Source organism: Musca autumnalis, unplaced genomic scaffold, assembly GCF_047663935.1.
Source record: "Musca autumnalis isolate F117 unplaced genomic scaffold, ASM4766393v1 scaffold_4, whole genome shotgun sequence".
Taxonomy (NCBI): Eukaryota; Metazoa; Arthropoda; class Insecta; order Diptera; family Muscidae; genus Musca; species Musca autumnalis.
In genome coordinates, this window is record NW_027411977.1 from 191827617 (window position 1) to 191838621 (window position 11005).

An 11005-nucleotide genomic window follows, 5' to 3' on the forward strand; every position below is an offset into this window, starting at 1 on the left:
AATTATCTGTAATTTGAACATTTGACATTTGAAATTCTTAGTGGTCACCACACCTCTCCACCAAAAATTTTCAAGAAAGCCCCCATATAACGGTACCTCCCGATTTTCAGTAATTTGATGATTTTACCTACAATATAAAACCGAACTAGCAGTAATTTGACATTTGAAGTTCTTAGTGGTCACAACACCTCTCCATCAAAAATTGCCAACATAAGTCCATGTTCGGATATAGCTTCCATGTAACGGTACCTCCCAATTTTCAGTAATTTGGCAATTTTATCTACAATTTTTAACAGAACTAACTTTAATTTGACATTTGAAGGTTGTAGTGGTCACCACACACTGCATCAACAATTTTCAACATAGCCCCAATATAACGATACTTCCCGATTTTCGGTACTTTGAGGATTTTACTTAAAATGTTTAACCGAACGTAGGTCCATGTTTTTGTATAGCCACAAAACAAACCTCCCGATTTTCCGTACCTTGGCTTTATTTTTTGGACGAACTTTCTGTAATTTGTTCATTTAAGTTCATATTTTCGTATAGCCCAGATACCTCCGAACTACCTGTTAATGACATTTGAAGTTCCCAAGTTATGTACCGATTTTCGATATTTTGAGGATTCTAGCTAAATTTTTTAACCGAATTAGGAGCTATTTGACATTAAAGGCTCCCATCAAAAACTGTCAACATAGGCCCATGTTTTATTATAACCCCTATATAACAGTACCTCCCAATTTCTAGCCCACCAAAAATTGTCAACAGTTAGATATAGGCACAATAAAAAAGGACCTCCCGAATGAAGCATTTTATGTTCACTATCTGACATTTTAACGAACTCACTTAAAGTTGGGGACAGGAATGAATATTTTATGGTGGAGGGTATGAAAAGTTCGGCCCGGCCGAACTTAATGCTTTTTTACTTGTTTAACTTCAATATGTTTGCTTTCGAATTTATTTACATATTTATTATACCCTCCATCATAATATGGAGGGTATATTAAGTTTGTTTTTCCGTTTGTAACGCATTGAAATACTCATTTGCGACCCTATAAAGTATATATATTCTTGATCAGGGTAAAATTCTAAGTCGATCTGAGCACGTCCGTCCGTCCGTCCGTCTGTGGTAATCACTCTAGCATCCACAAAAATGGAGATAGGACGCTGAAATTTTGGGAAAATGCGTCTTTTGTTTGCGGGGAGGTCAAGTTCGATGATGGGCCATATCGGTCCACGTTTTGGTATAGCCCCCATATAACGGTACCCCCCGATTTACGGTATTTTGACGTTTTTAGCTACATTTTCAGACCGATTTGGCTATAATTTGACATTTAGGGTTCTTAAGTATCAATAAACATATATAACAAAACTTGTGGACATAGGTCCACGTTTTGGTATAGCCCCCATATAACGGTACCCCCCGATTTACGGTATTTTGACGGTTTTAGCTACATTTTTTGACCGATGTAGCTATAATTTGACATTTAGGGTTCTTAAGTGTCAATAAACTTATATAACAAAAGTTGTGGACATAGGTCCACGTTTTGGTATAACCCCATATAACGGTACCCTCCGATTTACGGTATTTTGACGGTTTTAGCTACATTTTCAGACCGATTTGGCTCTAATTTGACATTTAGGGTTCTTAATTGTCAATAAACATACATAACAAAACTTGTGGACATAGGTCCACGTTTTGGTACAGCCCCCATATAACGGTACCCCCCGATTTGCGGTATTTTGACGTTTTTAGCAACATTTTTAGACCGATTTAGCTATAATTTGACATTTAGGGTTCTTAAGTATCAATAAACATATATGACAAAAGTTGTGGACATAAGTCCACGGTTTGGTATAGCCCTCATATAACGGTACCCCCCGATATACGGTATTTTGACGTTTTTAGCTACATTATCAGACCGATGTAGCTATAATTTGGCATTTAGGGTTCTTAAGTGTTAATAAACTTATATAATAAAAGTTGTGTACATAGGTCCACGTTTTGGTATAGACCCGATATAACGGTACCCCCCGATTTGCGGTATTTTGACGTTTTTAGCTACATTTTCAGACCGATGTAGCTATAATTTGACATTTAGGGTTCTTAAATGTCAATAAACTTATATAACAAAAGTTGTGGACATAGGTCCAAGTTTTGGTATAGCCCCCATATAACGGTACCCCCCGATTTGCGGTATTTTGACGTTTGTAGCTACATTTTCAGACCGATTTAGCTATAATTTGACATTTATTGTTCTTAAGTGTCAATAAACTTATGTGACAAAACTTGTGGACATAGGTCCACGTTTTGGTATAGCCCCCATATAACGGTACCCCCTGATTTACGGTATTTTGACGTTTTTAGCTACATTTTCAGACCGATATAGCTATAATTTGACATTTAGGGTTCTTAAGTGTAACTAAATTTATATAACAAAAGTTGTGGACCTAGGTCCACGTGTTGGTATAGCCCCCATATAACGGTACCCCCGATTTACGACATTTTGACGTTTTTATCTACATTTTCAGACCGATTTAGCTATCAATTGACATTTAGGGTTCTTAAATGTCAATAAACTTATATAACTAGTGGACATAGGTCCATGTTTTGGAATAGCCCCCATATAACGTTACCGCCCGATTTCAGGTATTTTGAGAATTTTACCAACAAGTTTTAACCGAATTATCTGTAATTTGAACATTTGACATTTGAAATTCTTAGTGGTCACCACACCTCTCCACCAAAAATTGTCAACATAGGTCCATGTTCGGATATAGCTCCCATGTAACGGTACCTCCCAATTTTCAGTAATTTGGCCATTTTAGCTACAATTTTTAACAGAACTAACTGTAATTTGACATTTGAAGGTTGTAGTGGTCACCACGCATCTGCATCAACAATTTTCAACATAGCCCCAATATAACGATACTTCCCGATTTTCGGTACTTTGAGGATTTTACATAAAATGTTTAACCGAACGTAGGTCCATGTTTTTGTATAGCCCCAAAACAAACCTCCCGATTTTCCGTACCTTAGCTTTAGTTTTGGATGAACTTTCTGTAATTTGAAATTTGAAAGTCAACAAAAATTCTGCAACAAAAATTGTTCATTTAAGTTCATATTTTCGTATAGCCCAGATACCTCCGAACTAGCTTTTAATGACATTTGAAGTTCCCACGTTATGTACCGGTTTTCGATATTTTGAGGATTCTAGCTAAATTTTTTAACCGAATTAGGAGTTATTTGACATTAAAGGCTCCCATCAAAAACTCTCAACATAGACCCATGTTTTATTATAACCCCTATATAACAGTACCTCCCAATTTCTAGCCCACCATAAATTGTCAACAGTTAGATATAGGCACCATAAAAAAGGGCCTCTCGAATGAAGCATTTTATGTACATTATCTGACATTTTAACGTACTCACTTAAAGTTGGGGACAGGAATGAATATTTTATGGTGGAGGGTATGAAAAGTTCGGCCCGGCCGAACTTAATGCTTTTTTACTTGTTTTTTATTTATTTATTTATTTATTTATTTATTTATTTATTTATTTATTTATTTATTTATTTATTTATTTATTTATTTATTTATTTATTTATTTATTTATTTATTTATTTATTTATTTATTTATTTATTTATTTATTTATTTATTTATTTATTTATTTATTTATTTATTTATTTATTTATTTATTTATTTATTTATTTATTTATTTATTTATTTATTTATTTATTTATTTATTTATTTATTTATTTATTTATTTATTTATTTATTTATTTATTTATTTATTTATTTATTTATTTATTTATTTATTTATTTATTTATTTATTTATTTATTTATTTATTTATTTATTTATTTATTTATTTATTTATTTATTTATTTATTTATTTATTTATTTATTTATTTATTTATTTATTTATTTATTTACTTATTTATTCATTCTCTTTCGAGTTGAGCTGTTAGGCCTTTAGAGATACATTGAAAAATTAGGAGTATAAATGTATATGCGAAATTATGTCAGTTAATTGAAACTCCAAACTTTTCCTAATACACATGGACCTATGTTGACAATTTTTTATGGAGAGGTGTTGTGACCACTAAGAACTTCAAATGTCAAATTACTGCTAGTTCGGTTTAATTTTGTAGTTAAAATCATCAAATTACTGAAAATCGGAAGGTACTTTATATGGGAGCTTTATCAATACATCGACCTTCCTTGACAATTTTTGGTGGAGAGGTTTGGTGACCACTAAGAATTTCAAATCTCAAATGTTCAAATTACAGATAATTCGGTTAAAACTTGTAGGTAAAATTCTCAAAATACCGAAAATCCGTTATATGGGGATACCGAAATCCGTTATACTGAGATACCGTTGTATGGGGCTATACCAAAACATGGACCTACGTTCATAATTATTTCGAATATAAGTTTTTTGGTCACTAAGAACCCTAAATATCAAATTATAGCTAATTCGGTCTAGAAATGTGAATTTAAACGTCAAAATACCTGAAATCGGTAACGTTATATGGGGGCTATTCCAAAATATGGACCTATGTCCACTGGTTATATAAGTTTATTAACATTTAAGAACCCTAAATGTCAATTTATAGCTAAATCGGTCTGTAAATGTAACTAAAAACGTCAAAATGCCAAAAATCGGGGGGTACCGTTATATGGGGGCTATACCAAAACGTGGACCTATGTCCACAAGTTTTGTTATATAAGTTTATTGACATTTAGGAACCCTAAATGTCAAATAATAGCTACATAGGTCTGAAAATGTAGCTAAAAACGTCAAAATACCGTAAATCGGGGATACCGTTATATGGGGGCTATTCCAAAACATGGACCTATGTCCACTAGTTATGTGAGTTTATTGACACTTAAGAACCCTAAATGTTAAATTATAGCTACGTCGGTCTGAAAATGTAGCTAAAAACGTCAAAATACCGTAAATCGGGGGTACCGTTATATGGGGGCTATACCAAAACGTGGACCTATGTCCACAACTTTTGTTATATAAGTTTGTTGACATTTAAGAACCCTAAATGACAAATAAATGACAAATTATAGCTACATCATTCTGAAAATGAAGTTAAAAGCCTCAAAATACCGTAAATCGGGGGTACCGTTATATGGGGGCTATACCAAAACGTGGACCTATGTCCACAACTTTTTTTATATAAGTTTATTGAGACTTAAGAACCCTAAATGTGAAATTATAGCTACATCGGTCTGAAAATGTAGCTAAAAACGTCAAAATACCGTAAATTGGGGGGTACCGTTATATGACCTATGTCCACAACTTTTGTTATATGAGTTTATTGACACTTAAGAACCCTAAATGACAAATTATAGCTACTTTATTCTGAAAATGAAGCTAAAAGCGTAAAAATACCGTAAATCGGGGGTACCGTTATATGGGGGCTATACCAAAACGTGGACCAATGTCCACAACTTTTGTTATATAAGTTTATTGACACTTAGGAACCCTAAATGTCAAATTATAGCTAAATTGGTCTGAAAATGTAGCGAAAAACCTAAAAATACCGTAAATCGGGGGGTACCGTTATATGGGGGCTATACCAAAACGTGGACCTATGTCCACAACTTTTGTTATATAAGTTTATTGAGACTTAAGAACCCTAAATGTGAAATTATAGCTAAATCGGTCTGAAAATGTAGCTAAAAACGTCAAAATACCGTAAATCGGGGGGTACCGTTATATGGGGGCTATACCAAAACGTGGACCGATATAGCCCATCATCGAACTTGACCTGCCTGCAAACAAAAGACGCATTTTCCCAAAATTTCAGCGTCCTATCTCCATTTTTGTGGATGCTAGAGTGATTACCACAGACGGACGGACGGACGTGCACAGATCGACTCAGAATTTTACCCTGATCAAATGAGTATTTCAATGCGTTACAAACGGAAAACAAACTTAATATACCCTCCATACTATGGTGGAGGGTATAAAAAATAATTTCAGCATGAGCCAGACTGGGATTCGAACCTGGGTCTCCGACAACTGAGTGTCAAGGTTGCCGGCGACCATCAACTTGTCAAAACTTTAGTAGACAATAATTGATGATCAAATCTAAAATAAAATCTTCTGATATAGAAGAGCAATTACTAATGATGTAGGAATAAAACTTACCATAGTATTTGTAAACATTGAAAAATGGGATTACCAAGCAGGACTATAGGAAAAGTTTGGAGTTTCAATTAACTGACATAATTTCGCATATACATTTATCTAATGAAGTGCGATATATATATATACTAGTTTCCAAGCTTTGCCTTCGTCTGCCCCAACAACAACATCCTAATACACCTGAAGATCGGCTTTACCACCCGTGAAACGTAGTGTAATGTTTGGATGCGTGGGACTTCGGTAGACTCCTAATTTTTCAATGTATCTCTAAAGGCCTAACAGCTCAACTCGAAAGAGAATTAATTAAATATCACTATAAATGGCCTTCGCCTTAATAAGGCAAAAATAAAAACAAGTAAGCTAAGGCTATAGTCGGACAGGGCCGACCATACGATACCCTACACCACTACCCTACGAGTTAGCTTTCAGCAAATCAAAGTTTCTTTGGACAAATAAGCTCATTGTAAGAAATAAATTTTTGGAGTCTGCAACCTTATCACATTAAGTTTAAATAACAATATAATAATTTTTCCACAAACATCACAGAAGGGACAGGGCGTGCACCACGATTCATATTACAGCAATAGTATGGGGCCTACTGTTTATCGCCGAGTCCGAAAGGCATGTCTTAAAACACCACCTGTAGAGAAGTTGTACATGGTTGAAATACTCAGAAAATGTCGCCAACTTTACTGAGGGGCATTTTGCCATCGTTGGAAATTTGATGTTTGCTGGCCGGGAATCGAACGCCCGACCTTCAGCGTGCAAGGCGGGTGTGCAAACAATAGTACCAGCACCAATAAGTAATTTTAGAACGGACATTTAGTCTGGACCTAATTTTTTGCATATTTTGACATATTTGCTAAACCATCCAATATCCCATGGAATTGGCTGAAAGTTTGTATTAAGTATTCGTTCATCACAATTTTCGACCTGAAATTTATCGGTATAGGTCCAGGTCTTCATATAGCTCCCATAGAACCGTACCTCCCGATACCCGCTATTTTGAAGGTTGTGGCCTCAATATCAAATTGAAATGGCTGACATTTTGTATTCAGTCTTCGTTGGAGGTAAAAAAACTTTCCACCTGAAATTTGTCGTTATATGTCCACGTCTTCATATACATAGCTCCCATAACCAGAACCTACCGATTTTCTGTACTTTGAAGGTTATGGTCTCAATATCCCTCCGAATTGGCTAAAATTTGGTATTAAGTCTTCATTGGGGGTATTAAACTTTCCATCTAAAATTTGTCGGTATAGGTCTAGGCGTTCATATAGCTCCCCATTTTCGACATTTTGAAGATTGTGGCTCTGGTTACAGATTTCTCTATTTTATTGACTTGTCTGAAGTGAATTTCAAACAGAAAAATGTACATATAAACATTTTAGAAGATATTATTGAAATATATGTAACATACGAAAATATGTGAAATACAGAAATTTTCCATATGCAAAAATAATATTTGCATATGCATAATTTATACATTTCGCATATTTTTGCATATGTGATATATTTCGATTGGAATTTAATTAGAAGCCAAAAATATGCAAAGTTTACAAAAATAGGTGTTGCATAAAATTCCGCTGTCTACATATCATTGAGCTGAATTAAGCGGGGTGCTCTCATTGATATGAGAGAAGGCTCCATTGTCCCTACTGGGATGTTTGTGGAACAATTATATACAGTACATTTTAAGAAATATTCTTAAATTTGAAAACTGGGGTTTTTTAGCAATTTCTGCTACATCTTTAAATTTTGGACAATTGGACAGGTAATATGATAGGGTTCCACGCAATTTGTAAGAACTGGGAATTTGTCAGTCATGATAGAGACAATTTGTAGCATGGGAGGAAGATGTGGTTCTCTTCACAAAACTCATTATATCTTAGGTAGTAGGTCCGTTACCAAGCACACATATTATTGCAATTTTCATTAGCGGAAAGATCGGTAGTTAATTTTTCATATATAGGCGACTTTGCCGGTATATGGCCTCCAGGGATTCAAATATGGACCAAAAATAAAATGTTTTTATTTAGCATACAAAAGTAATGGTCCATTGCACCCGCTAATTAATATCAGATCATCATCAAAAATTGTAGGCATCTTCTTCGACCTAAACCCCTACCTCGTGCAAAATTTCGTGACTATTGATCTGTAATTGCGACCTCTAGTATGCTTTTAATTACATTACAAGCAAAACACTCGATATATTAGGCTGTAACTCTGTTATCTGACCACATAAATCAACATATTTGGCATTAATTGAAAGGGCAAGAGTTGTCCTTCCAAAAATTATTTATGTGGGCGGAATGTGAGGTCCACGAATAAATTTATTACCGGTATATTACAAATTTTCACAATTTTCACACAAAAGTTGTGGTCCATTTAACCCTCTAAACATCATCCGATCATCATCTCAAACTGCAAGCTTCTTCTTTGTCATATAATCCTACGTTATTTAAAATTTCGAGGCGATCGGACTATAATTGCGACATGCAGAGCCGCTACAAAATCGGATAAAAATTTTGTTTTTGGTCCATTTCACCCGCTTAATATTTCTCGATCATCACCAATAAGAATAGGGATCTATTCTGATCTGAACCCGACCTCCATACAAAATTTCGTGACGATCGGTCCATAATTGCGGCCTGGAGCGTGTTTACAATTTATAATGGACAGACGGACGGACGGACGGACAGACACACATCTCAAAATCGCTTTATCTCGTCGAGATATGAAGATTGGTATACCACATTGGGGGTCTCCGACGAATATTTCGCGGTGTTACATGAATTTTTCCCAAAACAAACTTATAATACCCTTTTCCACTTTGTGGTATAGGGTATAAATATTTATTTACTTATTTATTTATTTATTTATTTATTTATTTATTTATTTATTTATTTATTTATTTATTTATTTATTTATTTATTTATTTATTTATTTATTTATTTATTTATTTATTTATTTATTTATTTATTTATTTATTTATTTATTTATTTATTTATTTATTTATTTATTTATTTATTTATTTATTTATTTATTTATTTATTTATTTATTTATTTATTTATTTATTTATTTATTTATTTATTTATTTATTTATTTATTTATTTATTTATTTATTTATTTATTTATTTATTTATTTATTTATTTATTTATTTATTTATTTATTTATTTATTTATTTATTTATTTATTTATTTATTTATTTATTTATTTATTTATTTATTTATTTATTTATTTATATATATATTTATTTATTTATATATTTATTTATTTGTTTATTTATTTAGTTATTTATTTATTTAATTTATTTATTCGTTTGTTTATTTATTTATGTATTTATTTTCAGTCATTTGTAAAGCAATTGGCGATACGGGAGTCAGCCTTTGTTTGAACACTCAGAACTTCGAACTTCAAATAACATGCAAATTTGGTAGAAAAACGTAGACTTATGTCCATAATTTTTTTGACAGTTTCCTGACCATCAATAACCTAAAATATCAAATTACAGCTAATATACCTACCTACAATATCGTTATGATCAGTATAACCGAGTATAACCTCTAGAGGTAATGGCGATAAAGTGAACATTTAGAGGTAATGCCGATAAAGTGAACATTTCCGAAAGTAAAATTTTAACTCTGTCCGAGAATCCGAGAAGGGTCTCTAAACGAAATGAGGCAATAAAACCAGTTACGATTATAGTTAATTTATATTTTTTATTGAAATTCATTAAATATCATAAAATACTTATTACAAAGTATTATGTATTATTAAATATTTGTGATAAATGTCATTAGAAGCATAATTATATGCTCTATATTTCTATATAGATGCCAAATAATGCTCACGAGGAAAGAAATTCAAATAATGATGACAAAAATACAACGTTCCACGTCATGTAATCCAAAATCAACAGATTACATTTCAAAACTTATTTTCTGGCAGTTAAATGGATACGAGAACAGTAGCAAGAGGGACAATAGTACAAGTCCAGCAAGTACGAAACCTTGAAATTAGAACATGTATTAGTCAAGCAATGTATATAATATAGGTATTCATACATACATTGGGATGTCTTGGACATTGTTCCGAAACTCGTCCATAGCACAACATACGACATTTTTTACACTCGATAATTTGCGATTTACGATTGCAAATACATCCAGTTAATTCCGATGTTGCAGATCTTTCCTCAGGAGGTTCTGCCAAAAAATCCTTTTGGGCTATAATAGCTCTAGCTTGTGGAATAGAGCCCTGAACATTGTTGTTGTTGTTCTCATCTTTTGGTGAGAATGCAGCATATTGGTTATGCTCTCGCGCATATTCCATACGAGAATTTACCGATTGAAACATTTTGCGAGATTTTCTCATTGCTTTTAACAAATAAATTTAATTTATTTACAAAAATCGAACAAAACTCCAAATTTATTTCGTAATTCTTCGAATATTTTTTTCCTCCTTTCAAATAACGGCACTTTGCTTTCTTGTTGCAGGGATGGTTTATCGATTTTCGACTAGTCGAGTAAAGTTATCGAAGTGCATAATCTAATCATGTAGAAGGTCAGACAAAGTCAGTTTCATAAATATCGATTTTGCAGTACTGCAAGAATCTACTAAATTTTACAAATTTTTGCTGTGTTCCAGAACCTGCAAGAAGCTACTATGTTTTACTACGATAACATTTTTTCCTTTATGTTATCGGAAAAAATAGTAAAGGGGAGTACACACTAACAGTCAAAACTGACAGTCAACGTATTTTAAGGACAATTTTCCGGCAAATAACAACTTTTATTTTGCTAAAAACGTTTGAAATACAATGTTTACGGTATTA

At 32.9% G+C, this 11005-nt stretch overlaps 1 protein-coding gene across 1 annotated transcript; it reads right to left on the bottom strand.

Annotated features, from left to right (window-relative positions):
* Window positions 1-9870: 9870 nt before the first annotated feature.
* Window positions 9871-10679, bottom strand: LOC141402502 (uncharacterized). The gene is made up of 2 exons (XM_073983966.1): window positions 10240-10679; window positions 9871-10180 (listed from the first exon to the last, which is right to left on the bottom strand). The coding sequence occupies exons 1-2, from the start codon at window positions 10543-10545 to the stop codon at window positions 10106-10108; spliced, it is 381 nt and encodes a 126-aa protein (XP_073840067.1). The 5' UTR covers window positions 10546-10679; the 3' UTR covers window positions 9871-10105.
* Window positions 10680-11005: the final 326 nt, after the last annotated feature.

Bases quoted from the DNA above. Each gene is read 5' to 3' on its own strand.
- LOC141402502 (XM_073983966.1), bottom strand. From the start codon at position 10,545: ATGAGAAAATCTCGCAAAATGTTTCAATCGGTAAATTCTCGTATGGAA. The intron at 10,181-10,239 runs GTATGTATGAAT...TCTAATTTCAAG, and splicing joins AATGTCCAAGACATCCCAAT to GTTTCGTACTTGCTGGACTT.